The sequence below is a fragment of the Silene latifolia genome, chromosome 2, assembly GCF_048544455.1.
Source record: "Silene latifolia isolate original U9 population chromosome 2, ASM4854445v1, whole genome shotgun sequence".
Taxonomy (NCBI): Eukaryota; Viridiplantae; Streptophyta; class Magnoliopsida; order Caryophyllales; family Caryophyllaceae; genus Silene; species Silene latifolia.
Genome location: NC_133527.1, coordinates 126,911,561 through 126,936,126, shown reverse-complemented (window position 1 = coordinate 126,936,126; position 24,566 = coordinate 126,911,561). Strand labels below are relative to the sequence as shown.

The 24,566-nt window shown below is 34.8% G+C and overlaps 1 protein-coding gene and 1 long non-coding RNA gene across 2 annotated transcripts; both read left to right on the top strand.

The window, feature by feature from the left end:
- Window positions 1-855: 855 nt before the first annotated feature.
- On the top strand, window positions 856-19,191 carry LOC141641284 (uncharacterized). The gene is made up of 7 exons (XM_074449955.1): window positions 856-896; window positions 978-1,091; window positions 18,106-18,325; window positions 18,414-18,494; window positions 18,587-18,670; window positions 18,765-19,004; window positions 19,162-19,191. The coding sequence occupies exons 1-7, from the start codon at window positions 856-858 to the stop codon at window positions 19,189-19,191; spliced, it is 810 nt and encodes a 269-aa protein (XP_074306056.1).
- A 1,891-nt stretch (window positions 19,192-21,082) lies between these two features.
- Window positions 21,083-22,977, top strand: LOC141630240 (uncharacterized). The gene is made up of 2 exons (XR_012537463.1): window positions 21,083-21,234; window positions 22,672-22,977. It is a non-coding gene; the product is annotated as an uncharacterized LOC141630240 (long non-coding RNA).
- Window positions 22,978-24,566: the final 1,589 nt, after the last annotated feature.

Here is a 24,566-nt window from a genome sequence, read left to right as displayed (position 1 = left end):
TAAAAAGAGTGTTTTATTTAGATTAGTGACGGTGTAGTGGTCTAAATGGTCGGTCAAGTGGTTTAATGCACGATGACAATACCAAACAATGTGTAAGGCTTGAATTTACGATCGGTAGGTCGTAAACACGCGTCGGATTGTGACTTAGGAAGTCGAGTTTAGAATTTTAAGGGAGAAAGAGGGGGCGGACACTCGTGTAAGTTCTTAAATGGGGGCATTTGAGGGGTATTTATAGGAAAATGAGTGGTTGTGTGAGTTTTGAGCGACATGGCCACCTGGGCTGCTCAAAGAGGCGCGAGCCACGTCGCGGGTCTTCGAGGTGTCTTGTCGCTTTCACACAAATGCAATCATGATTTGTTCTATCCTAGGATTTGTATGCACATGTTTGGTACTTGACCATACATGAATCCGGAAAATCTTAACATGGAAGCATTTGAATGGTTTCTTTTTTGTGTTTGACTCGGTTTGACTCGTTGTTGGAGTCGGGATTTGAATTTTTGAGTCGGTTTTTGGTCCGGTGTCGATTTTGACTCTAGTTAGTGTCATTGCGACCCCGTCTTCATGCATTAAATACTCCAGGTACTTTTGAAAAGTTTTGAAATGTTTTATTTTCGAAATCGTTTTAAGTTTTCTGACGTAAAGTTGTACACGAACTGTCAATCAAACGTTGCGATTCCAAAGCATGTTATAGTCCGATAATCATCGAGTGTTTGTTGGAGTCTCAACAGATACTGGGTATCTATACCTTCCAATGCCTCTTCTTCTTTTTGTGAGAGCTCCATTTGAGAGCAGACAGGTAGTTATCCCCTCCCCCCCCCCCCTCGGGCCAGTAATACCCATCCAAACCAGTATGCTATGCCAGATGCTATAAGAGTAAGAGCAGCAAAAGAAAAGATGTAAGTGACTTTCCTGTTGCATGTTACAAAGGGAGTACCTGTTAATGATAATCATCCCTTTGTTTGTGATATTGCCAATAGTGGCCAGTCTTCGTTGAGCAGAAAGCAAGGCTATAATTCGATGACAAGGGACAACTTCCATCCCAGTCAAGCTGTTGATCCACCTAATTTAGGAGCATTGTCCCTAATCATATTGTAAGCTTTGGAGAAATGAAAAGATCGCCAACTACACATGCATTAAGTGCAATCTGAGATGTTGTGCTGCTCCCTAGTTTCAGCACCCAATAGTCTCTAACTTTAAGGATGCTCTTAAAGCTTTCAGAGAAGTTGTCTTTACTAGGTATAGTCCAGATGGTCTCCCTGGCTAGGAGATATGAGTGTATCCACTCCTTCCAGAAACCACCATCTATTTGATTTATTTTCCATATCCACAGAGATAACAATGCTCTATTCCAAGATAGAAGTTCCTTTATATTAAAACCACCTTCCTCTCAAGGGTGACAGATGGCTTTCCAGCTTTTATAAATCATTCTCCTACTACCTTCCTGAATATCCCAGAAGAAGTTTTTGCAGAGTCTTTTAATGGCCTTGATGACCCCAATTGGAAGTATCTAATGTAATGTTTTTAGTGATTTAATATCATAACTAGGTTTGTAACCCGTGAAATTCACGGGTTTATCTGTTTTAGTTTTGATATTTTTATCGTATTGTTAATATTTGTTCGAGCAATTAGTTGTTGATCCATTTAAAAATATACAGTCTTGAAATACATAGAAATTAGTTAGTTAATACCTTATTTCTTTGACAATTTTGGTTTATTTTTTAAATTGAATCCTGCAAATGACAATGTGGTAGCTACTTATAATACTCCAATGAACCGAAGACGTTATTCTGGTAGGGAACTCCCTTGAAGAGGTCCATTAATATGCTTAAAATATGACTAGTGTTTAAAGGGATTGAAAGTACTACTCATATCAACAAAGTGCACTTTCTTTTCTGGTTATCCATGCAAAAGAACTCCACAGTTAAGCGTGCTTGGCTGAGAGTAGTCTTAGGATGGGTGACCTTCTGGGAAGGTTCCCGGGATGCGCATGAGTGAGGACAAAATGCGCTGGAAAGACCCATGTTGATATGTGGGCCATGTACACAACCTAATGACAAGCTACCATGAGTGACCGCTCCCGACCCTGGGTTTGGGCCGGGATGTTACACTACTAATTTTGGGAAACTTGACAACAGAGCAATGACAAGGACGACTCATTATATATATGTGTGTTTTACTCCACAATATAATAAAGTGAGTTTTTTAAATATTAAAAGTTGAAACCATCCATATATAATAAATTCCGTATGGAAAAATCTTGAAGGATGCCTTATAAGGTTGTAAACTCAATACCTCAGTATAGTCATCTCCAAAAATTTTCCAAACCTTTCCATCCACCCTTCTATGGAAATATCTTTGAAGTCTTATCACCACGTGTATGCTTCAAATATTATTTACATCCAAAAAACATTTATTATATCGATAGAAAAATATTAGATACGATTTAACGGTATGGTCGGTATCTACTCCATGTATGTATTACGAAATACATTTTCCTTTTAATTGCCCAATAATCTAAAAAACTATTATTCCTGTTTTGACAAAAAAATATACATAAACTTAAAAACATACGATACGAAGTAGAATTTAGAAATCATACTATTTAATATTTACCCGAAGGTTCACTTTCGCTTCCTTTTATTACATGCCTTGATAATAGTTCATATAAAATGAAAAAGAAAAATATATGTTAGAGACGATTATACTCGTGAATACAAAAATACAAATTCAAATAGGTTGATCAGGAAAGTATAATAGTAAAATTATACCACAATATACGTTTAATAACAAATTAAAAGAAATATTATAAGACATCTATTTTGAGATCAACAATCATCCATTACTTATCAGTTTCTACCTTACATTTTTTTACCTTTAATTTTACCTCAGTTTCGTGCCTTTTGTAATTTTTTCCCTCTTCATATTACCCATGTGATGGTTTGCCTTCTCTGCATTCACATACGTTTCATGGTGCTTTAAAGTTGTATAAAAAATACATTGACCAAAAGATAAAACATCAACCTAGCAAAAACTTGACAAATGAATCAAAACATTGTCACATGTAAGTCACTTAAATTAAACCAACTGGAAAACATGAATTCAAATATAAAGCAAACGATTCATAAAACCAACAACATAACAAATTAAAATATACTTTATTGGACATAACAACAACAACAACAACAACAACAACAACAACAACAACAACAACAACAACAACAACAACAACAACAACAACAACAACAACAACAACAACAACAACAACAACAACAACAACAACAACAACAACAACAACAACAACAACAACAACAATAAAACTCGACAATAATACTCAATATAATCAAATAAATAAATTAAACCATAAAATATAATCCACAATTTAGAAACACATGACAAATGGGCATATTTTAAATAAATAAAGTGAATAGAAACTATTATAGGTATTGTAGGTTATATAGTCATTACATAACCATAATTCTCATATTTTAATTTATTTTGTGATATTATTAAATTAGATAATTGATTGCCGAGGTCCTCAAGAGATGAATTTAATAGGACAAAATGTTTTTGAAAATTATGGGTGTTGGATAATATAAGGAGTTTTAATAAAATTATTAACATATTATATTACAAAAATAAATTAATTAGGAAAAACTTTTAATTAATTTGGTGCGTGTTAAGTATTATGAAGAGTTTTAATCAATTTATTACTATGTTTAATTAAAAATAAAAATTAAATAGGTAAATGTTAATAATGGTGGGTGTTCATTAATATGAAGATGTTTAATTAATTTATTAACAGGTTTTATTATAAAAAATTTAAAAACAATGAATTAAATAGAAAAATGTTAATAATGGTGAGTGTTTAGTAATATGAAGAGGTTTAATTAATTCCTTAACATGTTTTATTACAAAAATTTCAATTAAAAATTCAATTTTAATTATAAATTATGAAATTTATTAACTTGTTTTATTACAAAAATTTCAATTAAAATGTCAATATTAATTATAAATTATGAAATTTGATATAAATTTGTAAGGGTTTTGTAAATTTTGGAAGACAATATATTTAATTTACAAAATTAATTGAAGAATAATGATAATATCCTTTCATATTATAGATATAAGTGAATTAAATTAATTTATAAATAAATGATTTAAATTAATGTCATGTAATAATAAATTGATAATCCATGTTACATTAATTCGCCATGTCACATTAAAAATATGCAACATCATATTTAAATATGCCACGTCACATTAAATTTTAATCCAGGTGGCTTTTTGGATCCTACGTGGCTTTGTCTAGGTGGCGTTTATTTGTCATTTTAGAGTAGCCTTTTAATTATATTTTATAGATTGATGTTTTGGCATTTAAGTTAAAGTATTTGTATTTTTAATGAAATTTTGAAACATAAATTGGTGATTAAATTTTCACGAGGGCCAGATTTGTATTAAACTTGATTTTATGATATTAATCCTTATCTATACAATAATATAAAACACAAAAATTTCGGAGAGACGGTCTCTCAATAGCGTTATTGAGAGACCTCTCACATGATGGGGTGAGGGATCCACTGAATTTCTTTTTTCCCTATTATGTCTCCCACTAAATTAATAAGAGACGGTCTCTCATGAGACCTACAGAATATAAAAAGGCTAACATTGAGTGCCACATGGCAACATTACATAATTCATACAAACGTCATCTAAAGCATATTATAAAGTGATATCTCCTATTAAGGGCTTTAATTCTCTTTTTACTACAAAGGTTTCATGACTATTTCACTCCATATCATTAAAAAAAATCTCATATTAATTAGGCATTAAAAAGTTTAGAATTAAGACTCTTTATTTCTACAACTAAGGTAACTCTTTGTCTCCCTCTCTATTCATTGTATTTTCTAAAGTATAATAGCTTTAACTCTCTTTTTACTACAAAAGTTTCATTATTATTCCACTATCTATCCTTAAAAAAAAAAACAAAAAAAAAACTTCCCATACTCGTATTAATTAGGCATTAAAAAATTTAGCGTTAATACTCTTTATTTCTACAATTAAGGTATCTCTTTGCCTCCCTCTCAATTCATTATATTTTCTAAAGTATAATAGCTATATATACTTGCTTCTTCTTTTCAAGTAAATTACATTTGTTTTGTGTATATATGGGTTATCATATTTCTATTAGTAAATTAAGTATAAATTCTTTATTTTGTTGTGTTTTATAGGAGTGCTATTAGTATGTATAAAATATGGTTATATAAATAATTTTATCATTTTCAGTGTAAGTGCACATCTCTTCCTTTGTATTATTTATTCAATATAAGGCTTCGCTTCTTTCACTTAGCGTCTTTAGTTTTATTTTCCTATTAATTTATTGATTGATGTTCTAATTTATAGATATCTAATAGTCTGTTCTAAATCTTTTGGTTAATCCGTTGTCGAGTAATAGTATGATTTTTCACTAATTTCACCAACCTTTTCAATTATTCTGATAATTTTAAAACAAATATTTGCAAATGATAGTAATAATTCTTTTTATTGTTGCGAAAAAGGAAGCAAAAAAATGTACCATTGATGTTGTGCTTGACATGATGTAGGCAACTGGTTTGGCTACTAAGGCTTTATTATAATTGGTGAGACTATACCACTATAGCATTTTGATCATATTCTTCGTAATACGGTAATTTTTTTTTTTAAATTGGAGCATCAGAGAGTACGGGCAAATCTTAAATGCAGAAACAAAGAGTTAATTTAAATGAATTAATATAAATATGGATTTTGTGTTTGGGTTTCTTGACTTTCACACTCGAAGTCGTAAATGTTAAAATGTCATTATAATAGTTTCATCTTCACCAAAAGTTTATGACCTTAAATGTACTTGTATTGTCTCTTAACTAAAATCAAGCAATATACTTGTATTTTTTTTAATCTCATGCGTTATGTATTTATGCATTGTTGTCACTTATATTTGACCAAAGTAGTAATGTAACATGTGAAGAAAGTAAATGTTTGTAACTTCTTCGTTATGTATATTCTCCCTACGAATCGAGAGTTTAAATAATATTGTGCGTTTCAATGTCATAGAGTCTTATGGGTTAAATTGTTCTTATAGCTATGAAAACTTCAAATTTAATACTCTACACCTTAAATATTATATTTGCTTTATATTTTAGTCTCATGAACATATCTAAAGTATTTTAATCTTCTTTTCAGGTACATATCATACACATTACATGCGCATTAGCAAGACATGCACCCTAAGTTTTGTGTTCGCTAAATATTGTACATGATCATAGAAGAAGTGCCTCTTTATTCCATTTTAGGAGAAAAAAAATGAATCCACTAAAAAAAACAAATAACTGAACATCTTACAACATATTATTTTGTAAGATAAATAATAAACCTTTAGATTTTAGATGATACTCCATGTTATTTTGCAAGTATCATTAATTTATATCATTGATAGGAAATGATTAGCCAATTCGATGTTATGAGTCGATTACGATTGACCTAGTTTCCTTTCCTTATCAAAAAAAAAAAATCCATACTCCCATGGGAGTGTAGACGATGTAGAAGTTCCTTGTATCCCCACTCATCATTATTTTTATTTTATGGGTTAATTGATAGGAATACTCCAAACTATGAGTGTCCCGCTCAAAATACTCCAAACTCTAATTTAACTACCAATATAACTAACTAATGCCCTCATTCACTTTTATTATAATAGGTGACCCGCTACCTGCTAAGTAAGTGAATAAATTTCTAATCCTCGTTTAACCCCTCTTTCTCTTTTTATTTCTCTGTTAATCTATTCACCTAATCATACCATTAAAGCTCACTCTCTTCTCCAACACACAACTCCATTATTGATCTAACTCCACCTTGCACCACTTTCTAGTTTCTACCACCCTAACCCAACCCATATTGTCACAACCGCCAATGGTCCATCTCACCGAAAACCATATCATCAATGGTATGCAAACCCGCCGAAAGTAAAACCCTTGTCATCGTCGTTGTTCGCCATTGAAGGACCGCCAAAATAACTCATATTTTCTGGTCTCTCTTCGTCCTTTGATTTTTATGGGTACAAATAATTTAGACAGACTCATTGGGTGGTTTAAGATCCTGGGTTATGTGTTGGCAGATTGTTTGTATAATAAGAGGAAGGTTGACGATGAATTGTGTAAATCAGGGAGCATGTGAGGGATTGGGGTTATTTTGGGGCAAAGTAACAAAGTTGAATATTTAAATAATTTTCTTTAAATAATGTGTAACAGTCAAATGTATAGATCCATTGGAATTGAGGGAGTATATTGTTCGATTTTTGGTTTTTCGATTTTCGATATATATAATACTTACTCTTTATAAAAAAAATGGAAGAGAGATATATAATTTGTGAAGGAGGAAGATGAAAAATGGAGGAGGAAAGACGGGGTAAAGAAAGAAGATGAATATGAAGACTCATAAGGAAGAAGATGAAGGCTCATAAAGAAGAAGAAAATGGATACAAAAAAATAATGACCTGCAACCAATTATATTCAAAGCGAAAGAGGGCATTAGTTGGTTATATTGGCAGTTAAAATAAAATTTGGAGTAATTTGAGCAGCACACACATAGTTCGGAGTATTCCCATCAATTAATCCTTATTTTATTATGTTTTTCTTATTCATTATTTTTGCCATAAAAAAAACTATTTGGTTCTCTAATTTTCTTTGATGCGAATCCATAATTGTAAATTTTGATAATAGTTTATCGTTAATTGAATAATGATCGCTACGAACGCCTTAAATATTGCAAAAAATAACTGAACACACAAAACGGTTTCGAAAAACACGTAACTTTATAAGTCAGATGATAAGGTTAAAGTCTATCAGCTAAATCAAAGTAATCATATCTCAGTACTAACAAAATAGCTAGTGGCAAGAAAGGTATCGAACCCACAGGGAGGCGGTAATGTTCTGTTTGCTAATATTTAGATCGTCTTAAAGTAACCGATTTCTTGGGGGTTTTGTTTGTTTTGTTTTCTAACAACTAATAGCAAGTGAAATAAAGATGAATAACAATAATATTAAGAAGTCTAGGATGACGGTTCACTAGGTCAATTATACGGGGTGTATCTTAATCAATTGTTAGGTCAATCAAACTATCTACGGTCACAAGATTGATTAATTCTATTATGCCCTTTAGATTAAGTCTAACCTGCAATCGCTATAATTAAACACAATCTATCTGATTATCGCATCCTATATTAATTCTAACCCAGTCAGTGAAAGTATTAATTCGCTACACTAATTATAGACTAATGCCTTAAATCATATAACTAGAATAAGAACAATAATCAAACGATAGTTTATACGATATTATTAACAATCAATTAATAACCCCCCTTCTAATCAACCTAGATCCCCTTTATCCTAGATGATTGGTTTAGCTACTCATATTAAATTGATTAACAACAATAAAGGTAGATGTAAGCATGATTGAAGACATAAAAAAAGAACAATGAATTAAAAGCACAAACTTGAATAATAATTAATGAAGAACGATTAAATACCTTAACAATTAATGAGGAAAGATTATAGATCTCAAAGTACACTAAAACTTGGGAGAGACGGTCTCTCACTAAGTTATTGAGATACCAATATTTCGTACCCTTTTATTTGTATTTTGTACCCCTTTTATTGTTAATCGTGACATAGTAATTTCGTTCTTATTTACATAACAAATGTACCCATTTTATCATTAATCATGATTTGTACCTATTTTATTACCTTTAGTACCACTTTTTCTTAAAATTGTACAATAGTCTCTCAATAAAGCTTATTAAGAGACCATCTCTCAGGAGTCCTACTCCTCAAAGTATACAAGCCAACTAAAACTAAGAGTATTTTGCGGTATAAAAGTTATAAAAAGCGTAACCTAATAATTCTTACGAGTTTAGAATATATAGTACAAATAAGACGTGTTTTAGGAAAATACGGAAAACTATCAGATATAAAGATCCTCGATCGAGCCTTGACATACTTGATCGAGGACAAGTTACTCGATCGAGCCCATATATACTCGATCGAGGAACCAGCCATCCAGCTTATCTTCGTCTAATCTTCTCTTCTTATCTTCAAGTCTCCTCGTTTCTTGTGCCATGCCTCGTGTATTCCGCTATGCCATAACCGCAATGCTCATCTTTACTCGATTCACCTCGTAATGGCGTCATTTCTTCATTAAAATATAAAGTAGCGGTAGTATCGACATTTCACTAATAAAGGCATATAAATGACCTAATAGGCACGAAAACGGTATCAAAAACAACATGAAAGGAGTTATAAAAGTGTGTATAAAAGTGATACATCAAACTCCCCCAAACTAAACCTTTGCTTGTCCCTAAGCAAAGCAATCACACCATACAAAAGACAAACATGCAAATGGTGAATGAATAACTCAGAGCTAATATCGAAGCACATACAATTCCCAAGCTATCCATATCTATAACAAAGTAATGACAAAAAATTGTGCCAATAAAACAAATTCAAAGGCACAGGTAATATAAGAACGCAGCTCAACTCAAGATGTGACATGATACCGTGACTCAGCCAAATACTTTTCAATCTTGCAAGATAAATTAGTTGGATTCTCGCGGTTTCACTCATGCACTCATAAGGGGTAAGATATATGTAAGATAGAAAGAATTAAGACACTCACTCAACTTATGAAACATGCATGCAATCTAATGTGATAGAAATTTCTCCAACTAGTACGCATTCACAATAAAGACTAAGTACATATATCAAGGACAATAGGGTGGCAAATGGGCAAGGGTATAGAAGTGGTTTGTGCCGAAACACGTATGGATATTTGAGGTTAAGACGGTAGTCGCAGCGCTAAATCAATAACCAATTATAATAATAATAAACATGAGCTTCCCAACTGTTGAAATCATCTCAACTTTGACAACATATGAGAGAATATGAAAGATTCTCCAAAAATGCATTAGACTCTAGTAAACACCAATTATAATTTCCTAGGAAAACCGAATGAAGCAATTCTTTTTTTTTCTTTTTCTTTCTTTTTCTCTTCTCTTTTTCGGTCACTTTTTCTTTTTTTTCTCTTTTTTTTTTCTTTTTCTTTTCTTTTCTTTGCTTCATAATTATTATTTTTTTCCAACATAAGAGATCAACACAATTGCTTACAAAATTAAAGCTACTACCTACATGACATAAAAGTCCCAATCCCAACCAAAGTAGCTAAAATAACATGAGACTCAAGCAACTGCGACTGACCCGAAAAGGAAGACAAATTCTAGATTGTAGCTATGAAATAGGATATGAAATGGCTACAATGTTCAAACGGGCTAACAAAACAAGGTAATGTATGGCTTATTTCAACGGTAATGATGCGGGGACGAAGCGGGAAATTTAAACTCGAATTTACGCGATATTATTATCCGTTGGACCGCATAAAAATCACGAAATTCAGTCCCTTGGACCCTTGAACCGCACGCATCAGGTAAGAACCGCCTTTCCTCATGTACTTAATCATATGAACGCGCAAAAAGTTAAAAAACTAATGTCACACTTATGCAGTTTGATATTACACATTCCACAAGGAGACCACACTCTTTAGCCTAAATAACAATGAGACCAGTTTATTGATGTTCCTGGCCTAGGAAGCTCTATAGACCTCAGAAATTTAAGTGGTTTACCAACATAATATTTTCAAATTTACTTGGCATAAGGCATATTATGACGGTCAAGACTTGAGTTAGAAGCTTTGTTCATCATAAATAACATGTCAAAACAATGTACATGGACAACTTAAATGGAATTCAAATGTAAAGACAAAGCAAATTATCATCATTGCTAAACAATTCACTAAGACTCGGCCTAAAATAAATAAAAACATGTTTTTGTATTTTATAATTTTTTTAATTTTTATGGATTTTTGATTTTAAAACACACAACATAAATAAAACACACAACTGAAAGTAAATCACATAACATAAATAAATATACTCCCCCAAACCTAATTGTCAAAGTGTCCCCATTGTGACGCCTATAGCATAGCAATCACACAAAAATCCAGCAACCTAAAGGACACTACTAACAAAGGGAATAGGGAGATAAGAAATACAATAAAATAAATACAAGGAAAGATAGTACCAGCTGTGTAGCAAAAGCTCCCCCAAACCAGCTGAAAAGTGAGGGATGTAGTGACCAGCTGTCACTACTGCGCTCCTCCATCCACTACTACAAATACAGGCAACCACAACGGCCCTTTAACAACGCTTATTCACGAAAATCATCAAAACACGTTGTAGAATTTATTCCGCGAATTTTACCAAACTTAATTACAACGGTTATGTGTTGTTAGCCGTTGTTATTTGTTTTAACAACGGGTCATACTTTAACAACCGTTGTTAATGAAAAAACTAATAACAACGGTTAAATTTTAACCGTTGTTAATGGTTTGGCGCCAAATTAGTGAAAAGTAATCACAACGGTTATATTAGAACCCGTTTTTAATACTTTTTAACAACGGTTGTAGACTCAATAACCGTTGTTATTAATATTATGAAAATCTTAAGAACAACATATTGCTTTATTCTGCTATACGCTACAAACACAAACACAAGCTAATACTGCTACTATATCATCCTCCATTCCTCCCTGATCGTCTCTCTGTCTAAATCTCCGTCACTGTTGTCACGTCTTCTCTCCCTCATCGCGCGTGTTTATCAATCAGGTATATATATGTTTCTTAGCAACGCTTATAACTAGATATAGGATTTTTTGGGTTATTATCTAATTTGTTGATAATTTAGCTTAATTGCTTTCCTGAATTTCGTTTATTTGTTTGCCTATTATTGTATTTTCTGAATTAGTTGCCTATTATTACGAATGTAGAATAATGACTCGAACTTGGATGATTGATGCAAATATGAGTGACCGCACCTACAAGGATGGTTTAGCTGAATTTTATGAATTCGTTTCGAACAATTTGAAAGGTTCTTCTAGTATTGCATGTCCTTGTGAAAGATGTGGTAATATTAGCTATATGGCTTTTCCGGACGTTAAAATACACCTAGAAAAGTGGAGATTTAGTCGATCCTATACACTTTGGATTTTTCATGGGGAATCATTAGAGGAAGAGAATAACTCGGAAGAAGATGATGTTGAGGTACACGAAAGGCTAAGCGATGATCCCGAGTTTGCCGAGTTTTTTGAGTTGGAAGAGTTGGAAGTAGAGAAGTTGAATGTTGGGTCTATAGATAATGAAGAGAATGATGATGAGTCCATTGCTTTTGAAGATGTAGGTGATGACACTAGTAATTGGGATGACCTTAACAACATGTATGAGAAGTTGTGTGAGTCTGAAGCACCTCTGTATCCTGGTTGTAAGTTCACAAAAATGTCGGCTGTGGTGAAGTTGTATAATATCAAGGGGGCAAATGGGGTGAGTGACACGTGTTTCACTAGTTTTTTAGCCTTGATAAAGGAGTTGCTTCCTGATGGTAATGTTCTACCTGTTAAGACATATGAGGCGAAAAAACTAATAAGAGGAGTGGGTATGAAATATGAGAAAATACATGCATGTCCAAATGATTGCATATTGTATCGGAAATTATATCAAAACTTAACCAATTGCCCTAAATGTTTGGAGTGGCGTTATAAGGATAAGGAAGGGATCCCGGCTAAGGTGTTGTGGTATTTTCCATTGATATCAAGAGTCATAAGGATTTATGCGAATCCCGATGATGCAAAAATGTTAACTTGGCATGAAACAGGAAGAATAAATGATGGAAAGCTAAGACACCCGGCAGATGGTAAGCAATGGAAATCGTTCGACGCTAAGTATCCCGAGTTCGGCAATGAACCTAGAAACTTACGTCTAGCGCTGTCCACTGATGGAATGAACCCACACGGAAACATGAGTAGCCAACATAGTACTTGGCCAGTAGTGTTGGCTATTTATAACTTACCTCCATATGTGTGCATGAAAAGAAAGTATTTGATGTTGTCGTTGTTAATTTCCGGCCCTAAACAACCTGGAAATGATATAGATGTATATTTGGAACCTCTTCTAGATGATTTGCGATTGTTGTGGGATAGTGGGATAGAAGTATTTGATGCATATAAGAACGAAACTTTCAATTTGAGAGCGATGTTATTGTGTACAATAACTGACTATCCGGCTTATGGCGACCTTTCTGGGCACACAGTTCATGGGAAAGAGGCTTGTCCATTGTGTGGGGAGGCTATCTAGTCTGAATACTTGAAGTCTTCTCGTAAGTATGTGTATATGGGAAATAGGAGGTTCTTGTCTCATGACCATTGTTATCGCAAGATGCAGAAAGCATTCAATGGAAGACAAGAACTTCGTCAACCTCCTAGAATTTTGAGTGGGCATGAAGTTTATCAGAAAGTAAAGCATATTGAGATAGATTATGGGAAGAAGAGCGGCTCTAAATTGTCTACTCGTGGGTATAAGAAAAGATCCATATTTTTTGATAAACTTCCATATTGGCGACGACTGGAGGTCGGCATTGCCTCGATTTCATGCACATTGAGAAAAATGTCTGTGATAATATTATCAATACCCTTCTGAATGTTCCTGGTAAAACAAAGGATAACGCCGCAGCTAGGAAAGATATGAAAATGATGGGTATTAGGCTAGAGTTGGCACCACAGAAGAGAGGTAATCGTACATTTTTACCGCCTTGAGCTTTTACCCTTTCACGGAATGAGAGAAAAGAGTTTTGTGCATGCTTGAATGGAATTAAAGTGCCACATGGTTATTCGTCGAACATCAAAAGCCTAGTATCGATGCAAGACCTAAAACTCACCGGGTTAAAGTCACATGATTGTCACACTTTGATGCAACAATTACTACCTGTGGCTATTCGTTCCATTTTACCTGAAAAGGTAAGATATGCTATAACTAGATTATGTCTCTTCTTCCAGTCCATATGCGAGAAAGTCATCGATCCCGATGACGCGGATTCATTGCAGGACCTCGTTGTAACCTCTCTTTGTCAGTTGGAAATGTATTTTCCACCCTCTTTCTTCACTATCATGATTCATCTGACCATTCACTTGGTTAGGGAGATTTTGTACCTTGGGCCCGTGTACTTGAGATACCAGTATCCTTTCGAAAGATTGATGAAAGTCTACAAGGACTATACATCTAATCGGTATCGTCCAGAAGGTTGTATTGCTGAACGCGCTATTTTAGACGAAGCTCTTTCATATTGTTACGCTCATCTCTCCCCTAAGGAGTTGATTGGCGTTCCTAAGAATCGTCATAGTGACTGGATGACCGGAAAAGGTATTAGGGGCCGGGTTGAAAAAATTGTGACACGTGAAATGTTGCATTTAGCACACATGTATGTGCTAAACAACGAAGATGAGGTGCAACCTTATATTCAACAACACAAAGATGAGCTCAAATACGATCACCAAAACAAGACCGAGAAGTGGATTGCGAACGAGCATACGAAGACGTTTCCAGTGTGGTTTAGGAATATTGTCTTACGGTGTCGCTCAAACCGGTGATGACATCTCTCCTAGGTTACTACGTCTTGGTTTAGGTCCAAATGCCAGGGTCACCTTTTACAACAGTTTTGCCATTAATGGATATACTTTTTACACCCGCGAGCAAGATGAGGTGAGCACAATGCAAAATAGTGGTGTGAGTTCAGAATTTGAGGCAATGCACTTTGCTACTTCAAAAGATAAAAAAGCCTATTTGGGGAAAATGCCTTTATTATGGTGTTATTCAAGAAATATTGGTACTAGATTACATTGATTTCACAATGCCTTTGTTTCGATGTAATTGGGTTGATAACAACATCCATTGTGTCCGAAAGGATAAGATGGGATTTACGTTGGTCAATCTGGGTAAGGTTGGCAATAATAAGGATGATCCTTTCATAATGGCATCCCAAGCTAAACAAGTGTTCTATGTCACCGATCCTATGGATAAGAAGTGGTCATTTGTTGTATGTCTATAAGGAAAAGAAGGAGTAGTCCATCCGATAATGGTGATGATGATCAGGATGTCGTTTTTGAGGGAATGGATCGGTCTACCACTGTATCTTATTTCGACGATGTTGACACTGATCATGAGGACACCGAAAGCATCTATATGCGTGATGACCATGGTGAAGGTATTTGGGTTAACGAAGAAACTATGACATCCAAGAAACGCCCCGATCCCGAGAATAGTTCATCGGACACGGTATGCATGCATCTTTGGTGTTGTCTTATTTTCTTGATCTTATTATTAGATGTGGATGCTTTGGTGTTGAAATTTTGAATAATGTCAAAAAGTATGTATTGTTACAGGTTTGGACTGTAATGGAATTACAGTAATTTTTTTTAAAAAAAAAAAAGAGGTTCAACAATAACAACGGTTGTATTGAAATTACCCGTTGTTAATACGTTCAACAACGGGTGTAGTACCTCTACCCGTTGTCAATTATTTTTTTGACATATTTCATTTTGGCGCAAATTTGGTGAAAATATATTACAACGGGTATATTTTAACCGTTGTAATAAAGTTTTGACAACGGTTGACTTTTATTGACCCGTTGTTATTAACATATAACAACGGTTCTTCTTTGAGCACCCGTTGTCAATAGTTTGTCTTAATAAAAAACTAATATAGAAACCCATACAGCATGCCATACACAAACACACACAACATTATTATTAGTTCAACCGTTGGTATCCTGAGTTAATTCTTCTCTCTTCCTCGCTTTTTACATTCTCGTCGCCGCCGTCGCTTGATTTAAAGCCAGATTCCGTTGCCTTCCCTTATCATCCCGCTCGTTCTCTTTATCATCATCATCAACAGGTATGTTCACTTTAATTTTGTGTTTCGTCATTAGGGTTTTAGGACGATCATCTTGTTTCTTTTTCATGCATCTGTTTGTTTTTCGTCTTCTTTGTTATCTTTATCATCCCGCATCATCTACTTTACTCCTCTTATCAGGGTTTAGGATTTTAGAAGCTCAATCTGTTGTTTTAAATTTTCATTCCTATTAGGGTTTAGGGTTTTAGATAATACTCTGCATGTACGTTGTTAAGTTGTTCATTTCCAGCTATATCATTCATATTTGGGTTTTAGGATTATCATGGGTGAAAAACGTAAAAGAAGTCAAAAGAATAATGATGAGCCTGGTGATAATAAGCCTGGTGAGAGGGGTGCTACGAAGTGCAAGAAAGTCCTTGCAGCTATAGCCGCTAAACAGCCGTTCAAAATAACATGGAGTGAGAAGGGTTTCCCTACTGGTCCAAATGCGGGTCTTTTCTCCAGTTGGATTGGTGCTTGCACAAGACAGTTTGTGCCTATCCATTTAGATGATGTTAGAACTTTGAATCCAAAATTGGCGGAGTTATACTTGGCTCGTATAAAGGAAGGCTTTATTATACCCGATATAAGCCATGATGAGTATTTAATGCATAAGGCAGCGGATGTCCACAGGCAGTGGAAGTGTGGCGTTGCTAGGGATTGGTTGTATGTGGACAAGGCAACGGGGGAGATGCGTAAGAGCCCACCGGAAAACAAGTGTCCCACCATCAAGCAGGAAGAATGGGATCTTTTCAAAAAGATGAGAACTACTGAGAAGTTTCAGGTTAAATATCCTCGCCTTTTAACGATTTACCTATCAATTTTTTAATTAATGAGTCCTTTATATAATCTTTTTATTACTCATATACTTGCGCTTTTATATAATTATTTGAAGGCCGTTAGCAAAAGAAATCGTGCTAACATTTCATGCAAGAAGGGGAAATTCTATGGTTCTCGAGGCGGTTACAGAAAGATAGAAGAGGACCTCGTAAGTAGCATGCATTATTGCCCTGTTAGACTTTATTTTTTTAATCACACTTGGACTTGCATTGATACACATTTACGTGTATAAATGTTACCATGTTAATGTGTAGGTGGCAAAGGGAGTGAAAGAGGTGGATCGGCATGTAACTTATAAACATGGGCACACGCCTAAAGGATCCCGGTCGTCGCATGACAAATATGATGAGGAAGTTTTGGCCAACATAGTAAGCATTATTTTATTAAGACGAGTTCATTACTAACTTTATTATTTTAGTCACAAATATAATTTGAAGTTTATTTAATATATTATAGGCTAACGTATTGAAAGAGGTAGAAGAAGGGAAATTCACTCCCAGTGGTCGTAATGACGTTCTTGCTAGAGCGATCGGCCGACCCGAACATCCAGGTCGTTTGAGGGGCGTCCGTTACAGGTTGGAGTAACGAAATATTATGGGAAAACCGCTTGAGATAAAGAAGAAAAGGAAGACTAAGTCCGAGAACGCCGACATGGTAACATTTATTCTATTATTTTCATTTAAGTTCAATTCACATGTTATTGTTGGGATAAAAATTGCCGACACATTACATTCTTGGCAAGCGACTTGATTAATGGCATCCGTACTACTAAAGTGAATCTTCGGAGGTAAGCTTTCCAGAAGAAGAAGTGAAGATGATGGAGGATGTCATTTCTAAAGGGGGTAATAATAAGGTACAACAGATTGGTCAAGAGGCCGCTACTACCTTGGCAATACATGAGAAGGAAGTATCGGTCAACGAGATTCAGAAAGATCAGGTACCTAATAATGCTTCTGAAGTTGTAACAACTAAAGCCGATCAGGTACCTAATACTTCCTTATTTTTCTTTTGTTTTTTTTTTGGGTAAGATCAGGGGGTGTGTTCACTGCCAACTTCTGACATGGTTAATTTTATTAGGTAAATAATGGGTCTGAAAAGGAGATGCAACTTGAGAAGACGGCTGATGGAAAACACATACATCCCCTTCAAGTCAGTTCCCTGTTTTCAGTAAGGTATGCATGAAGTGTTTAATTAGTTAAATTTATATGAATGCTGAAGTTTGTGCAAAAATCGGCCTGAGACAGAAAGCGTTTTTGCAAAATCTTTTGAATGATGAAGCGTTTTTGCAAAGATATAATAATGTATGTGTATATTCTTCAGGCCGTAAACAAGAGGCCGCTTATTCTTCGACCCTAATAGAATCGAAAAGCCACATGTGCGTGTTGGCCGGGATCTCGTAGAAAACAAATGCAGCAATGAAATCGTAGTTCATGGCGAAAAACTTTTGCCGAATCATAGAATAGTAGAGATAACTACAGTCAATCCAGGCCATGAAAACTTTCAACTGCCTGTCCCAGTTCGTGACGACATTACCATTCTGGGAGATGCGCTTGGAAGTTTCATCCAATGGCCTGATACTCACATCTACTTGGCGAAGATATCTCCGCCGCCTGAGCAGCGGAAAGCAGTTGGGGTTAGAAGAAATACCTTTATATATATGTTACATTTTTAATTGTTGAATGTTTTTATATGTTAAATTTATATGTTATTTTTTTTTGTAGGGAACAAAAAAGGCGGCTTTGGCGGATAAGCCTAAGTCCACAGACATGCCAACGACCTCGTCGAGACAACAACTTGATGAGGTATTTAATTAACTTCTCCATTTTTTTAAAAACCTCGCTCCCTTTATTTATATTTTGTCTGTATTTATAAGAAGCATGGTAATTTTGTGTAGGGGACAAAAAAGACTGATAAGCCTAAGTCCCCACCAGTCTTACCTGCTACTACTACCTCATCATTGAAAGAGCAGGTTGACGAGGTATTTAATTAAGTACGCTTTTATTTTTATTACTCCAACTAGGATATGTTACCTTTGGATTTTTTATTATTTTAATTATCTACTACATGTGTAGGCTGGTGGTAGTAGCACAAAATCAAAGACTCATTCTTTCCCGGACCTGAAAGTTAGGAGTTTAAACTCCACAAAATATAAAGGGAAGGATTACATGCAAAAAGTAAGAACGGTGACGATGATGAGACTGCATGAGGAGGCTGGCCTTCGCATAGCCACCGAGCAATTGATAATTATTCCGCTCGAGGAGGATATTCTAGGGGCTGAGCGCCAAGCGCTTATATCATGGGATCTGCTAGCCGTATGGGCTGGCCTAGACCAGATTGATGTATCACACATATTTGTTTGGATGAAGTAAGTTTCTTAATAAATAATTTCATAGTCTAATATTCTGACTACTAGATAGTGTTTTAAATACCGGAATTAATACCGTAATAATGTAGGATATTGAAATTGAGAGTGATCCCCGTAAAGAAAATTCCATCTGATCTATACGGATTCCTGTGCCCCTATGTTTTATCTTTATTTATTCCGGATTTCTCGTTCGAACAACGGGTAGATTATATTGCTCAGCAATTGGCGACAACCAAGAAGCTGATTTTTGGCGCTTATAATGAAAAAGGGTAATAAACAAATTAATATTACGTTTCCCCCTACAATTGCATTTTCATACCTAATATATGTACTTGTTAATAATGATGATGTCTCTTGATGTAGGACTCATTGGGTGCTAGCAGCCATCATGCCGACAAGGAATAAAGTTTTCTGGTTGGACTCTTTACATAATCAACCAAGCGAGACTTTTAAGCACTTGATTAATATGTAAGTTTATAATACTGATTTATTTATAATAACATTTTCATTTTTTATTTATAGAAAAAAGTTCTTTCATATTTTTGCCCCTAAAAAATTAGTTTCGCCTCCTTTTTTATTTTTTAAAAAAGGGCCTTTAAGAAGAAAAGAGCAAACCAAGCAGGATCAACCCACGGAAGATTCGATGTTGGCCCCGATTTTATTACGATAACGAGGGTACGTGCTCAAATACAATAACATTAAGTGCAAAATCTGTGTTTAATACTAATACAATACCTAAAGTTCAAGATTCTGATGTGAGCCTTCTCTCGTCTATTTTTTTTATGTAATAATAGGCCCCTCGCCAGCCAGATAGCATACAATGTGGATACTACGCTTGTCGGTTCATGTTGGAGATTATTAGGCGAAGATATCTCGTTATTCCAGACAAGGTTAGTAATAATTTAAACATGTGTTTATTACTTTTTTTAAATTAGAGCTAATGTTGTCTTGCTTTGTCGCTATATATATATACCATGATGATGCTAATGTTGTCTTGCTTTCGCTATATATACCATAATGTCTTCTCTTTGTTTTTTTCCAAAGTATGCAATCAACCCGTCACAACAGATTGAGCAAGTACTCAAGTGTAGATATAGACGAGGTAAGAGACATGTGGGGCAACTACGTCTTAGAATATATTTAGAAATGCATGATACTCAGAGTTTAGATCAACTTATTAGTAAATTTTTTGTTGAAGTTAGGGAATGATTACTTCATGTAAATTCAACTCCTTGTAAGTATATATATATATATATATGATGCAGCTGCTGTTGTGGTTGAATTGAATCTATTGAGTTCGATGAACCCAAATTTGTGATTTATGTCAGTCTTTGGTATATGGTCTTTTGACATATTGTAACACCCCGTATTTTATTAAGTTGGATAAAATTCTTTTAATTGCTATTTTGAATTTAATTACATCATTTGACGATTTATATATATATGCTTAGCTAATTAATTAATTTCATCATAAGTCGATACGTTAATTTTAATAATCATTAATAAGTTTATTTAAAGTTAGTTCGAGTTTATTGAAATTAGTTCGAGTTTATTTATTTAATAATTTCCGTTTCTTTACGAGTCCTTATGAAAGTTGTTTTAAGTGAACCCGAGATGGATTTTGGGAACAAAACCGTCCAATTAGCTATTTTGAGCTTATTTCACTAAAATAGCAATTTTTATTAATATCCGTTAGTTTCGTAAAAATCGCTAATAATTCCGATTCAAGCTGATATCGTATTATTTCCGTTAACTAGCTGAGTTTATTTTATTTTCACTCATTAAATTTATTTATTATTGATTCCGTTTTATTACTGAAACTTTTACTTAAATCGGTTAAATTTAACTCAAACGGTTTTAATAACGATCGAAGTTTCTTAACGATTTAAGAAACGACGTATAATAAATAGCAGTGCAGCAGTTGCTCCCTCATTTCTCACGTATCATTTCTTCTTCTCCCTTCCTTTTTCTTCTTTTACGCCTGATTCAACTTTTTTTTGTTTTTAAATTGATCCTGCCACTCCGTTTGTCATCCGTTTTCAACTATTTTTGTTCCATAGCGCTCCTTTCGTCGTTCTCGTCAATCCGTTGTGACTCATATGTGGTTGAAGATGAAGAGTAATTTTGGGTTTTAGAAGCTTTCTCAAGTTTATTGCTTGTCTCTTTGCTAGCTTAAGGTAACTATTCCGAGTTACTCGACGAATTAATGTCACATTAGTAGTAAATGTGGTGCTTGTTGTTTGTTAAGTGTTTAGGTGATTGATAATGTTTTACTCTCATTTTTTTTACATGATAGAAATTAGAAATAGCATGAGAATAATATTGTGATAAATTTTGTAATTTGGGCCAAAGTAGGCCAAGACTCTGAGCTGGGCCAGATTGACCGAACGAGTTTGGTCAAACTAGGTTTAAACCAGTCAGCCTCGATTTGACCGATGACCCGTCGCGGGACTCGGGTCGAGGGTTTGTCTTTGAGGTAAGATTAGTTGTTATTGGAGGTTTTATGTTATGCCTTGATATTCGTAATTATCATTTCACATGTTGGTTGTTGGATGAATTGGTTGCCTTATACTTGATCTTCTTGTCTTTGCCATTTTAGCTTGTTCTCATAGATTATGGTATTGTCGGTTATTTGGAATTTGGATTATTATTGATATTGAGGATTCTGTTGGGATTGTATCTTTGTAAATAGACATTTATATAGCCTTTCACATGATAGAATATTAGATTTTATGTTGGTAAGTAGGACTTTTTGCCCTCTTAAGGTTAAGTGGGTGTCTTACTTGACTTGTGTGGTGAGTCTTGTGTGGTGTGGGCTAAAGTATTCAAGCTGGGACTAACTGGGACTAGGTCCTAGGTGAGTATTTCGGCCTTCATCATAGATAGGTCTTTATAGTCTCTGACGAGTATATGTTCACTGCTTGATAGCCTTTGTGTTCCTGACTAGTGGATTTATATCCAAGTTGGGGCATGACCTCGGTACTTATTTTGATAGTAAGTGGTCGGCTTAAGTACTAGCCAACCCTTCGGTGGTGTCCTTAGGGTACTCACTTCACTTTGTTTTAAAAAAGTTGTGGGTCTTGGGTGCGGTGGTGTGTATCCGCATGTCTAGGTCTGTGCAGATTTTAGGCTAGGGTTGTGTTGTCTCTTGGCCATGTTTTCTTAATAGTAATCCGAGCCAAGATACCGGTTCGATTACCTTCCCTACCTCGTGGTATAGACTCGAGTTACAAAGTGACTATTGACGGGACTAAGAACTTATGCCTGTCTTTGATATATTGCCCTTTCTTGTTTGATGATTCTATGAATCATAGAAGGTGAGATGCAAGCCGGCTATGGTTGATAGAGTTTGGATTCCTGGATGTTATGTGATTCACATGATAGTGTAGTATGAGTCGGTCTAGTATTCACATGCTAGGACTATGTGGCGTTATATTGTTGTTCACATGATAAGCACGATTGCCTTAGCATCTATATGCTAAGGCAGTGTGTGATTCGTATTCATATTCTTATGTTTACATGTTATATTAATTATGACATTTCGTGGCTGGGAGAACTCGGAGTTACTCCCCACTGACTGTGGCTTTCGTATTTGTATAAAATGCGAATGACAGGTAGGTGATGCATATATGGGGTACATGGACGAGCTAGCGAGCAAAGTAACCTTGGGACCTAGACTGGTTTTATTTCATTGTGACCCTTAAACCCTTTTTATGTCACATACATTTTAGGGACATATGTCTCCCTTTCTCATATTTGGTTTGTATAACTTCTCTTATTTTGGACCTTGCATGTTTGACACCTTCCCTTTTGGATATCTTTATAACAGGTTCAGGTTTTAAAAATTACAGGTTTTTACCCAATTGAACCTATTACAAACATATCCATGCAGTTTTATTCTAGAATTACGTGTTTACTTTTCCGCGATAAGTGAGGGTGTCACAGTTGGTATCAGAGCATATTTGCTCCCGACGCACGTTTGTGCACCCCAATATAAATAACTTGACCTTAAAATAATAAACTTGAGAGATGGGTAAGATGGGTAGACTTAGGACTTTATGTTGTAGTCTCTTTGTGTTTGCTCTTTGTTAGGTACTAACCTGTTTGTTGATTGTCATTTTATAATTGTTGCGTTCTTGGATAATTGACCGTGAGCTTATCTATAGCTAATGGAGTTATTACCCTTATTATAAAGAAATTTTTGAACTAAAGGTTTTGAAAATATTTTAATGTTTTTCACTGGTTTTAACGTCAATTAGTGTTAAAGCTTGTTATTGGAGACGTCTGATAATTAGTTTTATCATTTGTTGGTGTAAAAATGTATTTTTATGTCTTTGAATTGGAATATTGATATTCTTGAGTGATCGCCAAGAGTATCTCCGTTCCATTGAGAGGACACTTATATTTTACGAAGATCAAGATTTAGTGCCGATTGCTGAGGATTGAAGATTTGTTCAACCTTTGAAGAGTGCTTCTACTTCTTTGAAGATGTTCCTCGTTCTTTTTGTATCTCGTCTTATTCTTAATCTCTTGGTGCTTATCCTCCCTTAACGCCTTTTGATAGTACTCTTTCTTGTGAGGAATGTTGACCTGGGTTGGAAAATTCGACTTTTGAGGAGATTGTTTGTGTCTGACCCTTAACCCTGGCTTTGAGAAGTCGTGATGTTAGAAAGACTTAGGTAAGGTGATGAGACATACTTAGTGATTCTTATACCTAGTTCCGTGACTAAGTAAGTCGAGTTGTGATTGGCTTCCATAATCACTTTGGACATGAGAGTTTGATAATGTGTATGACCATAGGAGAAAAGCTAATGGTGGGATTATTAGTTGGCTCTTTAGAGTACTTGAGATGATGGGATGATGTTGTAGCTGAGTGTAGTTCCGCTTTTGGGAATCCTTAATAAGTAAAAGGGTAGAGAAACTTGAGATCCTATTGATTTTTCAGATTTTGGGATTGATATGATACTACCTTGTTTTGAAATGAGAGCCTTGTGGAATATTAGAGAAACCTTCTCTTGGAGTTTAGAGCTTGGTATTGGGATTCTTGATTGAAGGTTTACCTTTTTGAGGAATCCATAGTTGACACTAGTTGGATACGAATATAGCTTTGTTGGAAGCCTTGACCTTAGGCTTGTGAAAGTTGTTTCTGGATGTTTGAGGATTTGGAGCGATGAGATCACACTTATAATGGAGTACCTTGTTTCAGGGAATAGATTAGGATGAGGTAACATAAGCGATTGAGGAAACCCTTGGGAGTGATGTGGTTATGAGTTTTGTTGTTAGGAAGTTTTCGGAACCGTTTTGAGTGATGTTGTTGTTTGAGATATGAGTGTCTGGCGTTTCCTTGTTGTCTAAATTCCCTTTCTCCTTGATCATAAGTGTTACCGTTCATACCTCATTTCCTCACTTCATCTTGCTCCTCCTTTAAGTTTGACACTCGTATCTGGTGAAACTATATCTTTGACATCCTTGTAATTTTGACTTCAATTTTTACCCTATGAAAGTCATT